The 17,343-nt window shown below is 45.8% G+C and overlaps 1 protein-coding gene across 1 annotated transcript in view; it reads left to right on the top strand.

Moving 5' to 3' along the window:
• Clstn3 (calsyntenin 3) overlaps positions 1–17,343 on the top strand; it is a 30,433-nt gene that overhangs the window by 4,707 nt on the left and 8,383 nt on the right. Inside the window, exons 4-14 of the mRNA XM_026403276.2 lie at positions 297–505; positions 764–913; positions 1,170–1,355; positions 1,803–2,084; positions 3,020–3,132; positions 7,270–7,432; positions 8,004–8,060; positions 8,893–9,050; positions 9,184–9,332; positions 16,118–16,344; positions 16,794–16,964. Coding sequence (XP_026259061.1) covers positions 297–505; positions 764–913; positions 1,170–1,355; positions 1,803–2,084; positions 3,020–3,132; positions 7,270–7,432; positions 8,004–8,060; positions 8,893–9,050; positions 9,184–9,332; positions 16,118–16,344; positions 16,794–16,964 — 1,865 coding nt within the window. The remainder of the gene's footprint in view (positions 1–296; positions 506–763; positions 914–1,169; positions 1,356–1,802; positions 2,085–3,019; positions 3,133–7,269; positions 7,433–8,003; positions 8,061–8,892; positions 9,051–9,183; positions 9,333–16,117; positions 16,345–16,793; positions 16,965–17,343) is intronic.

The raw sequence follows: 17,343 nt of genomic DNA, 5'->3' as shown, positions 1-17,343 counted from the left end.
CTCTAGTCATGGCCACCTAACCCATAGCATTTTGTACAGAAGTCATCCAGCTTCACTCCTGGCGTTCCTTATCCTTCACTTCAGCTACCCTTTCCTTGGGCTCTTCCTTTTGTTTCCCTATCTCTGGCATGATTTTGGCATAGCCCTGTGCTCTGTGGGGCAGGGGTGAGCAGTCTCAGGGATAGACTGGCTCCCTCCAGCTCCGACTCCCCATTTGGATTTCTGCTTGTACCTTGCTCAGAGTATAGAGACTGGCTAATACTTCCTCGTCTCTCCTCCCACTCTGGTGCATGCAGGGCAACGGTGCACGTGCGGGTCAACGACGTGAACGAGTTTGCCCCAGTGTTTGTGGAGCGTCTTTACCGTGCTGCAGTGACGGAGGGGAAGCTATATGATCGCATCCTGCGGGTGGAAGCCATCGATGGTGACTGCTCTCCGCAATATAGCCAGATCTGCTACTACGAGATCCTCACGCCCAACACCCCCTTCCTAATTGACAATGATGGTGAGTCCACGCTCTCCGTGACCCAGCTGCCAGTCCTGTGCACCCACGTCCCTCAGGACAACCCAGCCCTGTGCTCTCTACTTCTGCCCCCTGAACCCTCACTGCATCCTTCTTCCAAAATGTGGAGCCATTTTTATGGGGCTCCTTTTTTCTACTTTCTGCTGATAAATGCAGCTGCTGCCTTAACTTCCCCTTGTCCCCCTGGGCTTTTTGTAGTGCTCCTAACCCTATTTGTCCTCCCCAACTCCTGTGCCCCAGGGAACATTGAGAACACAGAGAAGCTGCAATACAGTGGTGAGAAGCTCTACAAGTTTACAGTGACAGCTTATGACTGTGGGAAGAAGCGGGCAGCAGATGATGCTGAGGTGGAGATCCAGGTGAAGCCCACCTGTAAACCCAGCTGGCAAGGTGAGGTGCTCAGCCCTGTGAATTGTGAATTTTTGTCTTGTGAATTTTCTTTTACCTTAGCTTCTCTTTTTGTCCCTCTTACATCTAAGGGGCTAGGCTAGGGGTTGGGGGACATATTTGCAGCCAGACATGTACTCCAGCCAAGCCATTTTCCTAAAAGCCTGAGATGATTAGTAGATATGGCCAGAGGGGAGTGGGTAGGAGAGGCTGCCTTACCTTCTCTCTCTCCACTGCTCTCTTTGTGTCTGTCATGCAGGCTGGAACAAAAGGATTGAATATGCACCAGGCGCTGGGAGCTTGGCTTTGTTCCCTGGTATCCGCCTGGAGACCTGTGATGAACCACTCTGGAACATTCAGGCCACCATAGAGCTGCAGACCAGCCATGTGGCCAAGGGCTGTGACCGAGACAATTATTCAGAGCGGGCACTGCGGAAACTGTGTGGTGCGTGTGCTCCCTCCCCCAGCAGTCCTCAGGCCTGTCCTTTCCCAACCATCTGCACCTCCTCTGTTGCTTTCCTAAGAATCCCCTTATGTCTCCTCTGGCCATTTGCATTTGGATATTCCCACGGGAGTTGTGGTATGTGGTTAGCTCTTGTGGGCTAAGGGTAGCAGACATGTCTTTGGCAAAGATTATAATTGTTGCACTAGCCACCAGATATATTATAGAACAATGGTAGGGAGAGATGAAGAGGTAGAGGAGGGGTTGAGTTAACTGGAGAGCTATCCCCAGAAGAAAGGTCCATCCCTCTCTTGTCTTTGAAAGTTCACAAGAGGGAGTGAGACTGGTTGTGGGAAATCTTTTTCCATCAGTCCCTCTTTCCCTGTCTCCTTCCAGTTTCCTTATCTGCTGACCCTAATCTTTCACTTGTACCTCCTGGGGCCCCTGCAGGTGCTGCCACTGGGGAGGTGGATCTCTTGCCTATGCCAGGCCCCAATGCCAACTGGACGGCGGGACTCTCGGTGCACTACAGCCAAGACAGCAGCCTTATCTACTGGTTCAACGGCACCCAAGCTGTGCAGGTGCCCCTGGGTGGCACAGCTGGCCTGGGCTCCGGGCCCCAAGATGGCCTCAGTGACCACTTTACCCTGTCCTTCTGGATGAAGCATGGTATAACTCCCAACAAGGGCAAGAAAGAAGAGGAAACCATTGTGTGTAACACAGTCCAGAATGGTGAGCCTTCCTCAGAGCATGGGATTGAGAGTGAGAGACTAGCTTCTTGTCCTCAATCTGTCACTGTCCAGTGTTTGACTGTGGATTGGTCACCTCCTCTCTCTTCCTTTATGACACGCTTTGATAAAAGTGCCAGCTTTTACATTTGCTGAAATTCTGTGATTAATCCCCAACATGGCATGCTGAGATCCTACTGCTCTGAGTGTCATGGGACTCCTCGTGACCACTGCCATTCTCATTTGTAGTTACTCGATCGATCCCTTTGCATCCCCGATAGTTGACTGCCCCCATCTCTACTCCCATGAGCCACTGCAATGGAAAAGTTTGGGTAATGGTGTGCCCATTTCTTTCTCTTTATCCTCATGCCATCCTTCTCCTCCTCTAAGGCTAACTGACTCCAAGTACCCCTCTTCCTCATCTGCGGTGGCACAGCCCCCTAGGGATTCTCAGCCTTGATCCACTCTTTTTTTAAAAAAAATATTTATTTATTTATTTTTTAGTTTTCTGCGGACACAACATCTTTGTTTGTATGTGGTGCTGAGGATTGAACCCAGGCTGCACGCATGCCAGGCGAGCGCGCTACCGTTTGAGCCACATCCCCAGCCCCACTCTTTTTTTTCTAGCCACTTCTCTGGGCTCATTTTCCTGATATGAAAAGGGTTGTCTCTCATGATGTGTGTATTAATCAAAGGACCAGTGAAGAGCTGGACCAGGGGTAGGAGCAGGTTGGCCAGTGTTCCCCAACCAGTGCTTGAGAAGCTCTAGTCATCACGTGGACTGGAGTATGGGTGGGGAGAGGGGGAATCGTGGAGAGGACACCAGAGAGGGGCGAAATGAGAGCCTATGAGAGGATCAACAGCATCCAGCATCTTCTTCCTACTGCTGTTCTTGCCTCTGGTCTGTGCTTGACTCCTCTCCTCATTCTGTACCTTCAGAGGATGGCTTCTCTCACTACTCACTGACCGTCCATGGCTGCAGAATTGCCTTCCTCTACTGGCCCCTGCTTGAGAGCGCACGCCCAGTCAAGTTCCTGTGGAAGTTGGAGCAGGTGAGGCTGGTGCCTGGCTCCTGGGAGGGCCAGGTGGATGTAACTAATGTTCAGGGAGAGAGGGTCCCCTGGAGGGGTTGGCATGTTCTGGGTTGCCCTAGGCCCCCTCTTTCACTCTTCAATCATTCTACTCCTAGGTTCTTCTCCAAGGCTTGTGCCTTAGGGAAAGAACTCCTGGATTCAAAGGAAATAGGCAACAAATTACTACTAACCCCAAGGCTGCCCCATTGTTTTATTTCATCTCTCTTAGGTAGAACCTTAGCAGTCCATGTCCCTGACTCTCAAGAGTTACAACCAAGAAAATAAATAATGCCAAAGTACACACATTAGTTTTGAGCCCTGTTGGGGTACTTGCTGGCTATCAAATCTTGGTTAATATGTCTAAACGTTTGTAAGTCTATTACATAGAGATAAAAAGAATTCTATAGAGCTTGCCTAGCATGTGTGAAGCACTGGGTTTGATTCTCAGCCCCACATACATGTAAATAAAATAAAGGTCCATCAACGACAAAAAAAAAAAATTCTATATTCCAGGGTTGTTGTTGGGTTAGATGATATAACAGAACTTTATAGATTAAAAAGCACTCCATACATGGTAATTCTCACTTTTTTGTCCAAAATTATGAGGAATTAATAAAAGTGAACAAAAAATTTAAATCCTCTCTTGAGCCAACAGTTGTAGCTTTTTTTTTTTTTTTCCTCTCTTGTGGTGCTGGGGATTGAACCCAGAGCCTTAGTGCATGCAAGGCAGGCACTCTACCAACTCAGCTACATCCTCAGCCCCATAGCTTTTTCTTTACTTAGTTTTTTTTTTCTCCAAGTTGAACATAAGGACCAGTGAAAACTAATTTGAGTTGCCATCTTCTATTTTTCTTGCAAGCCACAATAGAGTGCCTGAATAAGCACACGGCTTTTAAAAAAAGCAGAAAGTAAGAGAGAGAGAAGAGAAATAAAAGCTTAGAAAATTTACACACTGGATAATTCAGGACATGTGCAAAAGCTTCACTGTTGGTGGCACTCTTTTAAAGACAGAGTCTGCCATTGCTATTTTTTGATCTTTCCCCCACATTGCTAATAGTCTACTTTGCTCTTCCAATTTTTCTTTAATTTACTCTCACTTATTAAAACATCAATTAAGGGGCTGGGGTTGTGGCTCAGTGGTAAAGCGCTTGCCTAGCATGCATGAGGCACTGGGTTTGATCCTCAGCACCACATTTAAAAAAAAAAAAAATAAGCGTATGTCCATTGTGGAAAATTCAGAAAATAAAAAGCATTTTAAAAAAGTAATTAGTATTCAGATATAATCATGTAATCATTAAAAAAAATCAATTAAGCTAAGCATGGTGGCACATGCCTGTAATCCTAAGGCTTGGGAGGCTGAGGTAGAAGGATCTTGAATTCAAAGCCAACCTCAGCAACAGTGAGGCACTAAAGCAACTCAGTGAGACCCTGTCTCTAAATAAAATACAAAATAGGACTGGGGATGTGGCTCAATGGTCAAGTGTCCCTGAGTTCAATCCCTGGTACTCAATTAAAAAAAAATATCAATTATGGGGCTGGGGATGTGGCTCAAGTGGTAGCCGGTAGTGCGCTCGCCTGGCATGTGTGGGGTGCTGGGTTCGATCCTCAGCACCACATAAAAACAAAATAAAGATATTTTATTTTAGAAAAAACTAAAAATTAAAATATTAAAAAAAATCAATTAGGGCTGGGGATATAGCAGGGTTGGTAGAGTGGCTTGCCTCGAAAGCACAAGACCGTGATTCAATCCCCAGCACCACAAAACAAAAACAAACCAAAAAACAAACAAACAAACAAAAAAATCAATTAAATGTCATTTAGGTTCTTGTTATTCTGCTGGGTTCTGGGGATATAATGGAATAGAAAATGGAACAAAATCTTTGACTTCACTTCAGAGGATGGCTTCTTGGTTGGGAAGATAAATTTGTTTGTTTGTTCTTATTTTGCAGTGCTGGGGATGGAACCCAGGGCCTTGTGCATACTGAGCAAGTGATCTACCACTGAGTCATACCTCTAGACCCTTAAGAAGATAGGTTTTTAAAAACTAAATGGGGCTGTGTTAGCTCAGTGATAGGGTATGTATGTACTTAGTACGCCGAAGGCCCTGGATTTAATCCTCAGCACCAAATAAACAAAACCCACAAATCTAAAGCCATAAAAACCCATCAATTATGATAGGTGCTGTAAAATTAACAGACAAGGACCTGGGATAGAATGTAGGGGAAGATAAGTGTGAGGAACTTAGATCGGATGTCTAGAGAAGGCCTGACTGAGGGGAAATTTTAGTTTAATGCTAGAGGAGAACTAGCTGACTGGAGAAGATAATAGGAAGTATTCCAGGTAGTGGGGGGAGCAGATACAAAGGTCTTGAGGCAGAAAAGAGATGAGCATTTTCCAAGCTTGGAAGCAAGACCAGTGAGGCTGGGGCACAGTGAACAAGAGGGAAAGACTAGAGAGACGGGCAATAATCAGTTCATCCACTGGGGTTAGTGTAGATTTTGTCCTGTGAGAGATAGGAAGACTTTTTTGAAGGATTTAAAGGAGGAATGGCACCTGATCAGACTTACATTTTAACAAGATCCCTTTGGCAATGGTGGGAGGATTATGCTGGAGAGTGAGAGTAAACAAACAGTCCCCACAAAGGGGCTGGGGAGTTGACTGGCACATGATAATGGAGATACAGAGACCAGCACAGGAATCCACAGCTGTCCGTTCTGTTTGGACCTGAGATCCACAGTAGCTACTGATGGACTGGATGGGAAGGTGAGGGAAAAGAAAGTTGAAGCTGTCTCCTAGGCTACCACTTGGGCAACCATGTGGAGGGCAGAGTCTATACCACCTGGGGAAAACTGAGGGAATGGGGAAGGGGCATGGACTTCCATCCTCCACGTTACATTCACGAGAACTTCGAGACAGCCAAATGGAGACCCTAGGATGGGGATGAAGACTGGGGAATTATCAACATAAACATGGTACTGAACCCATGGGGAATAGACAAGGTAAATCCTGGGAAGAGGGAGAGAGCCTAGGTCTGAGCCTTGAGGGAACCTGAACTTTGGAAGTTGATAAGGCAGAGAACTCTCTGCTCTTCCTCTGCCATCCTCATCTGCAGCTGACTGACACAGGAGAAAATGCAAAGGAGAGCAGTATTGGTCTCGGCAGTTCCTGTTGGATTAGAAACTACCCTAGAGATTCTAGTGCCGTACATACATACATATTTTCTGGAAAAATTTATTCACAACGTAGTTTTATATTTATAGTATTTTGAGATGAGATTTCCCTGTGTTGTCAGGCTGGCCTTGACTCCTGGGCTCAGGAGAGCTCCTCCTGCCTCAGCTTCTGGGACTCTGGTTCTATGCATATATATTTAACTGCACTTCATTGAAATTTTATCGGTTACTTGTTGCTGTTGTAACAAATTACTACAAACTTAATAGTTTAAGAAAACACAAATTGAGCCAGGTGTGGCGGCACATTATTTAATCCCATTGGCTCGGGAGGCTGAGGCAGGAGGATCACAAGTTCAAAGCCAGCCTCAGCAATGGCGAGGCACTAAGCAACTCAGTGAGACCTTGTCTCTAAATAAAATACAAGATGGGATGGGGATGTAGATCAGGGATTGAGTGCCCCTGAGTTCAATCCCTAGTACCCCCCCAAACCCACAAATTGATTATCTTACTGTTCCATGAGTCAGAAATCTGACAGAGTCTCCCTAGGCAAAGAATCAAGTGTCAGCAGAGCCTTCTTTCTGGAGGATGTAGGGAAAAAGTCATTTCCCTGACTTTTCCAGTTCCTATAGGCTTCCTACATTCCCTGGTGTGACCTCTTCCTGCATCTTCAAAACCAACAAAAGCCAGCTCAGTTCTCACGGTATTTCACTCGCAATAGTTTTAAAGATTTACTTGACTTAGTGGAATTTTCCATACTATGTTGGCTACCTGATAAGATTTTGGTCAATATTATTCCTTGACGGAAGGGAAGGCTGAGAAGGCAGCTCTGTTGGTAAAACTAAGAACATACTGGACTGTCCTCCTCAGGAGATGAGGTGGTACTTGAGGTTAGTTCCCTGAAAAGGAAGTAACTGAGAGGTTCCTGCCCTCACCCCTGCTCCCCCAGGTCTGTGACGATGAGTGGCACCACTACGCTCTGAACCTGGAATTCCCCACAGTCACTCTCTATGCTGATGGCATCTCCTTTGACCCTGCTCTCATTCATGACAATGGCCTCATCCACCCACCCCGAAGGGAGCCTGCACTCATGATTGGTGCCTGCTGGACTGGTAGGTCCCTCTGATCATCTCAGTGGTTTGGGGTTGGTGAGGGAACATAGGCTGGTGAGGAGCAAGAGAGCAGCCTGACACTGCAGCTACGGCCATATCCTGCATCTCCTTGCGATTGGGCAGGATGATGACTCTTAATGGTCTCTGCTGGAGGAGATCTTGACCTCCACATCTCCTCTAGTTCCATGGGTCATTACCTCTGACTTGGTGGAATTTCCTTCTGAGTGTCTCCAGAATCTCTCTTTTTGTGACTTCAGCCAGTTCCCACTTTGTTCCATTGAACTGACAGTGATTTCCACGCCCCTGCTGGAGGGTATTACCCCTCAGAGCCTCATCAACCTTCTAACTTCTAAGCCATTTCTTCCTTTTCTTTTTTTTTTCTTCTGGGGGCACACATGTGTGTCTGACCAAGACCCTTGTGTTTCCCCAGCAATGTATTTGGGGGATGGTCTATAACAGAGGCCTGAAATTGAGACATGACAAAAGAAGAGGAAGACTCTCATTCTTCTCATCAATCTCTTCACAACCTAAGCTCACTGTCACCTCTTTTTTTTTTTTTTTTTGTCCTCAGAGGAGAAGAACAAAGAGAAGGAAAAGGGAGGAGACAACAGCACAGACACCACCCAAGGTACTCCGTGTGTAGGAACAGGAGTTCTCATCTTAGCTTTCGGATCTCTGTTCCCTTTTCCACCCAAGTCCTGTCCAGCCTGTCTAGTTGCTGCTTGACGGCCACCAGGGGGCAGAGCCGCAGAGAAATTCAGCAAGGCAGGGTCTCCCTGGAGCCATGAAGCTGGATGTAGCCTGCCTGGATTCTGTTTTTTTTCCTGCCCACAGAATGTAGGAAAGGGTTTCTCTTGCTGGTTTTTCACATGGCAGAAAGGAGGTGGCAGGAGTCAGACATGCAGAAGGGGAAGAGCTGGGCATCTGTGAAGTTCACACACATCCCTCCTGGTCTCCTTGCATGCCACTGTAAACACACCCTCTCTTGCAGTCTCCCTCTATCCTTTCGGTTTTTCCACCGGTCACCCCCTCCTCCTAGTTTCCTTCTCTCTCTCTCTCTCTCTCTCTCTCTCTCTCTCTCTCCTTCTCAGAAGCTTTTCTCATTTCCAGTTGCTTCTATTTTTTACCCTTTTTTCCCCTAGCTTCCTCCTGTCTTCATACTTGTGGTGCTGGGGATGGAACCCAGGGCCAGGCACATGCCTGGCAAGCTCTACCACGGAGCCGCACCCCCCTCCTGTCTTTTCTCTCATCTCTCTCCCTTCTCCATCCTGCCCCTTATCTGCACTCCTCTCTCCTCATCTCTTTTCTTTCCTTCTTTTCCATTTCCATATTTCTCCTTTTGATCTTCTTCCTCAAGTCTTCTGCTCACTCCCTTTCCCCTTTCTCTCAGCCCCTGTCCTGATTCCCTCCTCTTTTTTCCTCCTCTCACTGCCCGGCCTGCTCCTGTGTTCCTGCCCTAGGAGACCCCTTGCCGATCCACCACTACTTCCATGGCTACCTGGCTGGTTTCAGCGTGCGCTCAGGTCGCCTGGAGAGCCGCGAGGTCATCGAGTGCCTCTATGCATGTCGGGAGGGGCTGGACTATAGGGATTTCGAGAGCCTGGGCAAAGGCATGAAGGTATAGCCCCTTCCCCCGATCCTTTCCTTCCCGGCATGCCCCTGCCCCTCCCCTTGCCCACCTCTCTACCTTTGCTCCCTACCTCTCCTGCCTCCTGGTCCCGCTCTTAGCTGTGTCTGTGTCTGGGGCCCAGGTCCACGTGAACCCCTCGCAGTCCCTGCTCACCCTGGAGGGGGATGATGTGGAGACCTTCAACCATGCCCTGCAGCATGTGGCTTACATGAACACTCTGCGCTTTGCCACGCCCGGCGTCAGGCCCCTGCGCCTCACCACTGCTGTCAAGTGAGTGTTGGGTGGGCGGGGCAAATCATGGAGCATAGTCAGATAGTTCTCAGCTCCTGGGCCTAAGATGTCACCTAGAGTTAGTACCTCCCTCTCTGCCCCCACCTCCCCAGAGGACATTTGGTCTGCTGAAGGTCATATAGTAGTGTTGGTAAAAGAGTCTGGTCTAGATTCACAACCTATTCATTATTCTTTCCACTAAGCCACACTCTCGGGATTTTTAGGTTTTGTTCTTCTCCATACCTTTATGCAGATGCATTAAGTAGGAGCAAGAAGACTGGGAGCTGGGGACCTGACATTAATCATGACTCAACACTAATTGACTGGATGACCTTGGGCAAATAGTGAGCTCTAGTTGCTTCACTGAGCTCTTGCAAAGTCAAACAGGATGATCCAAGCTAGGGGTTGGCAACTTCTGGACCCAGGTCAAATCTGGTCTATTGTCTGTTTTGTAATAAAGTTTTAATGGAACACAGCCATGCCCATTTATTGACATATTTTCCATGGCTGATTTCACAATAGTTGGAATTGAGACTATATGATTAAAAACTAAGAGAATATTTAGTATTTGGTACTTTATTGAAAAATTTTGCTGACCTCTGAATTATAAGTAAATTATTTTGAATTTCTTAAATGAATTAGATTATTTAAAGATTTAAATACTTATTAGGAATTTGAAAATGAAGATTGAGAGGCAATGAAAACATAATAGTTAAGGACACAAGGTTTGTTACTAGCTTTTTAGCATTTGACAGATATTATAAAGTGGGGATATTAATAGAATCTAATTCATGGGATTGTTATGAGAATGAAATGATAAATCCCAGATCAAATGCCAAGTAGAGCCTAGCAGAGTGCCTTCTGTAAATATTGACTATTATATGAAGGTGTTTTTACCCCTTATGGTCTATGGGGCAGTTTTGGGGAGATACTGCCATTTAGTGTGTGGATTTAGGAGTCAGGACTCCTGTGTTCTCACAGCTGCCCCTCAGCTTCTCCATAAGCTGTCTGAAGATCAACATCTCTGAGGTATCCTTATGTTGGTAGGGACTGGAGGGGAGAGGGCTCCGTATTCTGCAGTGACTGGGCAAGATTATAACAGGCTTCACAATTAGAGCTGTAGAGAGAAGGCAGAGTCAATGGCTTTGGGGAATTTGGCTGCTGGTCCATGGTGTGGTCATGGAAGGAGAAGGTTACAGGTCACGTGGCACAGATGAGAGAGCTGAGTGTGTACCCCACCATGCCCTAGTCAGCTCTCTAGTTGTTAAGAGTTGCCATCTGATTATGAAGGGCTTAATCCATCAGAGACCAAGGAATTGTCCCATTCCCTTCACTGTGCTCAGGAGCCACATCAGAAGGGGGGGGGGGCTGTCTTTTTGATCCAGGGTGGAGCTCTGCTAGCACAGGGGGAAGAATTGACATCCTTCTTGTTGACTGTCTTATTTGAATTCCTTCCACCTCTTTCATGTCTAGGATAGAGGCTTACCCAAGGGCTTTGATCTCGACTTTGGTTCTTCAGGAGAGGGAAGGGGCCTTGACATTTTCTTTATGAGGTTAAGAATGAGAGTTCTTTTCTCTCCATTTCTAAGGCTACCACATGGTTGGTGCTACCCTTATACTTCCCTTGTGGGAGAAAAATCTGTGTATGTGTGTGTGTAACAGGGAGAGACAGAGCATAGCAGTGCCTCCCTTTCTCAGATGCATATGCTTATCCTTGCCCATGTGATTTCCCTAACTTCTAGTATTCAGTTCTTGGATCTCTGTCCATTTAAAACCAGATTTGTATGACTGGTTAATACTTAAATGCAACTTTCCTCTAAGTTTAATTTTTTTTTTTTTAATTTTGTTGCTTAAGGAGGCCTGTCGATTCATGGCCTGAACCCTGGAACAGATGGAAACCAGATCTTTTTCTCCAACTTTGTCTTCTTTCCATATTTTTAGAATTTACACCTGCTTTCTGTAACTTCTATCCAGATGATCTGCCAGCACCTCTACCCAAATGAGCTAGTGCTGAAATAATTAACTTTAATTAATCATTGCCCAAAGTAGCTACTCCCTCTAACTTCTCTTTCTAAAGACGTCTGTCCTTGACATAACCCAGGCTTGAAACCCCTTAGTCATCTTTGGTTCCTCCCTGTCTTTATCCTCCACATGCCAGGTGGAGTTTCCAGAGTCATCTAGCATGCTGGTGTTTGCAATCTGTTTTATCTTTTCCCCATTCTGTTGTCACCCCTCCCACTGAAACACTCCTTACCTCTCACCTGGCCTATTGCCTCCTAACTGACTAGCTCTAGTACACCTTGCACCCTGAAGCTAGGTAAGTGATCTTAAATCTGATTTTTGATCAGCATGCTCTCCTGATGAAAAAGATATTAATGACATTTTGTCCATAACATGAAGCTATAAACTGAATTCTTATCATGGCATTTAAGGCTCCGAGCCATCTGGCTCTGATTTGCCTTCCTTGCCTCATGTCCCTCTGCTCCGGTGGTGTGCTCATCACCATCCTCTCTACCTTTTGCATTGGCAAAGTCCAACCTTCTTTTAAAGCTAGCTCAACTACTAATTTTCCTGACTTATTCCTACCTTTCTTTTTCAAGTGCCCTACTCCATTCCCTTTCCTCTGTTGGTTTTTTCCCCCTTTGGTCCATTTGGTCTAAGGTTTGTGTGCCAGATCTAATCTCTTTACCAGATTGTGAGTACCTTTGGGTCAGAGACAGCCTCTTATTCTTATTTGGGTGCCCCAGAGCAGTAATGTACCACAGGATTGCTCACTGCATTGGAGATGCCTGCTGCAGTTATTTTTCAGGTATAGGAACTCAGTAAGTTCTGGGCATTGGTAACTTCAGGGACTCTGGGCTAATCATACCTGTTGAGAGTATGCTTTTTTCATTTTGGCTCCAACAGCCAACCTGGGCATGCTCAGTAATACTGATAATTACAACCTCTCTGCAAAATCATTTCAATTAGTACAAGCATATGGAGTCCCTACACTGCCTTGTGAAGATTGCTTGTTCAAAGGGGAATGTCTTAATTTTGTGCTGCTATAACAAAATACCTGAGACTGGATAATTTATAAAGAATCGAGTTTTTTTTTTTAATAGTTTTAGAGGCTTGGAAGTCCAAGATTGAAAGGCCATCATCTGGCTAGGGCTCCTTGCTGCATCATTCCATGTTGGAAGGACAGTTGTGTGTGTGTGGGAGGGCAAGCAAGCGAGCAAGGGATAAAACTCACAGCCTCAAACCCTTTTATAATCAGCATTAATCCATTCATGAGAATGGAGCTCTCATGACCTAAAGACCTCCCATTAGGCCCCACCTCTGGACACTGCTTCTTTGGGGAATAAGTTTCCAACACATATGTTTTGGAGGACATGTTTAAACTATAGCATTCTGTCTCTGGCCCCCCATATTTGTTTTCCTCACATGCAGAATATATTCATGCCTTCCCAACAGTCCCAAAGTCTTATCTCATTCCAGTACCAATTCTAAAGTCTAAAGTCCAGAGTTTCATCTAAATCAGAGATGGGTGAGATTCAAGGCATGATTCATCTGCAGCAAATTCCCTTCCATCTGTGAACCTGTGAAATTAAACAAGTTATCTATTTCCAAAATACACTGATGGGACAAGCATAATATAGACATTCCCATTCCAAAAGGGAGCAACAAGAAGGAAAAAGGGTAACTGGTTCAAACAAGTCCAAAAGCAAACAGGACAAACAACATTAAACCTTTAAGAATCCAGAATAGTTTCTTGACTCCATGTGCTGCCTCCTGAACACACTAGGGTGGGGATTCAGTTCCCAAGGCCTTGAGTAGTCCCACTCCCAGGGCTTTGCTGGGTCCAGCCCATGTGGAGCTCTTACAGCTTGGAGTTTCATGCCTGTGTTCTCCCAGGTTGTGTTGGAGGCAGGTAGCTCTGTAGTTCTGGGGTCTCCATGGTGATTTCATTTCCATGGCTTCACTAGGTATGACCTTAGTAGGGACTCCTTGTAGGGGTGTTGAGCTGCAATTCCACTTAGCTCTTTGTAGTGGCTCTATAGCTTCCTGAGTTCCCTGCTGTCTGGGACGTGCTTTGACATATAGGCAGAGGAAGCCATGCCCCCGAAGCTCTTGCATTTTGAACCCCTGCAAAGTCAGCACCATGTGGATGCCACCAAGACTTATTGCTTGTGCCCTTTAGAGAAGTGGTCTGAGCTGTGTCTGGGATGGCTGAGCCACGGCCAAGGTGCTGCACCAACATGTGGGGAGCAAAGACATGTGGTGGCACAGAGCTGAGGGTGATGATTTCTCTTGAGTACCCTGGGTTGCTCACTTGGGGGCTGCCTCAAGATCTCTGAAATGCCTTTGGGGACATTCTCTCATTGTCTTGATGCCTAGCACCTTCTTTCTTTCTTTCTTTCTTTTATTTATTTATTTTTTGGTACTGAGGATGGAACCCAGGGACACTTTTGTTTTTTTTTTCTCTCCCCCCCCCCCGCCAGGGACACTTAACCACTAAGCCACATCCCCAGCCCTTTTAAAAAAATATTTTATTTAGAGACAGGGTCTTGCTGAGTTGCTTAGGGCCTTGCTAAGTTGCTGAAACTGGCTTTGAACTTGAAATTCTCCTGCCTTAGCCTCCTGAGCTGCTGGGATTACAGGTTTATGCCATAGCACCTGGTTACCTTATTTCTTTCTATTCATGCTAATTCCTTTTTCAGAGGGTTACTTGGTCATACTTTTGCATGCTTTTTCATTTACTTGGCCAGGCTGTGTATTCTTCAAATCCCTTAGTTCTTTTTCCCTTTTGATTATAAATTCCATCTTTATTTATTTGTTTTCTGGTACTAGGGATCAAACCCAGGGATACTTTACTACTGAGCTACATCTCCAGCCATTTAAAATTTTTATTTTGAGACAGAGCCCTGCTAAGTTGAGGAGGCTGACCCTGAACTTTTGATCTTCCTGCCTCTTCCTCCAGAGTTGCTGGGATTATAGATGTGCACCACTGCACCTGATTATAAATTCATCTCTAAACAATTTCTTTCTTTTCTCATTTTACTCTGTGTGGTTAAAAATAGTTATGCAACTCTTTCAATATTTAACTTAGCTATTTCTCCTGCCAGATATTCCAGTTCATTGCTTAAATTCTTCTTTCCACAAAACCTCAGGCATGAATACAGCTCAGTCAAATTCTTTGCCAATCTATAAGGATTACCTTTACTCCAGTTTCCAGTAAGATAGTCCTCATTTCAGTCTGAAATCTCATCCAAAAGGCTTTACTCTCCATATTCCTACAAGCATTCTGATCAGGTCCTCTTAAATAATCTCTAAAAGTTCTATACTTTCCCTATAGTTCTTCTTTCTGAACCCCCACTAGAATCACCCTTAATGCTCCATTCATAGCAATAAAGACCTTTTTTCAGGATTCACTTCAAAACTGTCTCAGCCTCCACCCATTAGCTAGTTCCAAAGCTGCTTCCATATTTTTAGGAATTGGTTAAGCAGTACCCCACTTTTCTGTTACTAAGTTCCTTAGCTGGTTCTGTGCTGCTGTAATGGAACAACTGAGACCAGGGAATTTATAAATAGTAGAGATTTGTTTCTTACAGTCCAGGAGGCTGGGAAGTCCTAGATTGAGGGACTGGCATTTGGTGAGGGCTGTCTTGCTTCATCATCTTATGGCAGAAGGGAAGAAAGAGTGAGAGACAGAGGAAGAGATCAAATTTATAGTATGAAACCTTTTATAGTCAGCATCAATTTGCTCATAAGGATGAAGCCCCCCAAATTTAAACCCCTTCCGTTAGACCCCACCTCCTAGCACTGTTGTACTGGGGATTAAGTTTCCAACACATACTCTTTTGGAAATATATGAAAACTATATTATGGAACTTCTTTATAAATAAATTTTGTTGGTGAAAACTTGATCCCTAAATGGTGGCTTCGGTTTAGTGGAAAGATCAGTGGACCTCAGTTTAAAATCTTGACTCTTAAACTGTCAAGTTTGTGTGGCCAGATGCATGATCTAAGAGCTTTGGTGCCTTCTCCCTATTTTATGGCATTGAAGCAAGTTTGTTATGAAAGACTGTGGGCAAAACGCTTAGAAACTGGCTAATGCTATGTGATTGTGAGGTGTCATTAATATTGGCAAAAGGAGGGGTTGGAGGTGCTCTGGGAATAGCTACTGAGCAGCTGTCCTGTAGTTTGAATTGGCTTAGCAGAGTCCTACAGGACTGAAGCCCAGGCTGCAGGGGGTGGATCTAGGTCCAAGGTCAGATTATTTCACCTCCCTGTCAGTTTCTCTCATATCAGGGAATGGAAGACACACCAAGGAAGAGGACATCCCTTGACAGATTTTTCCACCTTTCCTCATGTTTTATATTTCAGGGCACATATCTGCCAGATATTATACTGAACCCATGTACATTTTACCTCCCTGATAAAGAACTGTGTGTGTATACACATTTTTATCAGTTCACTTTATTTTTCATTAAAATATAATTGACAGACATTCCATAGTTTTGGGGCATGGCAAATTGATGATGTGATCATGCCCACAAGTTGGGGCCATCTCCCCTTCTGTCCCTGACCTTTTCCTTCAGTGACATTCTATTAGGGAAGGAGACCTTCCCTCCAGCTTTGATGTGGGGATTGGGGTGCAGAGACACAATCCCTCCCCAACCCCTCTCTAACTTGGGCGCTCCACTGTAGAGGAGGAGGCCCAGAGGGGCGAAACAGAATATCGATTTTTAAAGGAGGGGGCATTGGGGTCACCAGCTGCCTCTTTCCCTTTTCTCACATAGATGCTTCAGCGAAGAATCCTGTGTCTCCATCCCTGAAGTGGAGGGCTACGTGGTGGTTCTTCAGCCCGACGCACCCCAGATCCTGCTGAGTGGCACCACTCATTTTGCCCGCCCAGCTGTGGATTTTGAGGGACCTGAGGGGGTCCCTTTGTTCCCTGATCTTCAAATCACTTGCTCCATTTCTCACCAGGTGCAAGCCAAGAAGGACGAGAGTTGGCAGGGCACAGGTGAGGATGATCCAGGGAGTGACATCATCCAGAGAAGAAGACAATGTCTGGAACCAGAATAAGGAAACAAGTCTGGGGCTAGAAATGGAGAGTGACTTCCTTCTGTGTTTCTGTGACTAGAACAACTTACCCTTAAGAAATAGAGTGATGAGGGGCTGAGGCTATAGCTCAGCAGTAGAGTGCTTACTTCCCACATGCAAGGCACTGGGTTCGATCCTCAGCACCACATAAAAATAAACAAAGATATTGTGTCCATCTACAACTAAAAAATAAATTTAAAAAAAAAGGAAAGAAATGGAGTGGTGGGAGGCCCATGAGTATGAGGAAACTATTGTGGAATAATCGTGAAAACAAATGTTGACTACCCTTAAGGATGTCCCTTGGGGTGGGGGCAGTGGCCATAAGGTGATGACCCAGCTCTGACCCAGACTCTGACTCTCTTTACCCAGTGACAGACACGCGAATGTCAGATGAGATCGTGCACAACCTGGATGGCTGTGAAATTTCCCTGGTGGGGGATGACCTGGACCCTGAGCGGGAAAGCCTGCTCTTGGACATGGCATCTTTGCAGCAGCGAGGGCTGGAGCTCACCAACACGTCAGCCTACCTCACCATTGCTGGTCAGTGGGGCCTGGGAGCCTCTCCCTGTGATTAAGCACTTAGGAAATCCAAAGGGTCCTTTTTCCAGGCCCAGGGATGTGACCAGTGTCAGCTTGTACCTTCCCAGCTAGAAGATCTCTTGGCTTCCAGATTGCCCATAGGGAAAGTGAGCTGGGGTGTGAGCTCTAGCAATTTCTCTCCCCTTCTCCTCTCCATAGTCTGGGTCAGCTCTACTTCTGCTTCCACTTCTGTTCTCCTTCAGATCTCTTTCATCCCTCTCCTCCTCTGGCTCAGTCTTCCCAGACTAGCTTGCTCATCTAGCTGTTTCGTAGTGGGAAGTGATGATTTGGTCATTTGCAAAAGAAATCTCCTATTCTCTGAAGGGCTCTCCTCAGGGAG

Source organism: Urocitellus parryii, chromosome 5, assembly GCF_045843805.1.
Source record: "Urocitellus parryii isolate mUroPar1 chromosome 5, mUroPar1.hap1, whole genome shotgun sequence".
In the NCBI taxonomy this organism is placed as follows: domain Eukaryota; kingdom Metazoa; phylum Chordata; class Mammalia; order Rodentia; family Sciuridae; genus Urocitellus; species Urocitellus parryii.
This window is presented reverse-complemented; position numbering and strand designations above follow the sequence as displayed.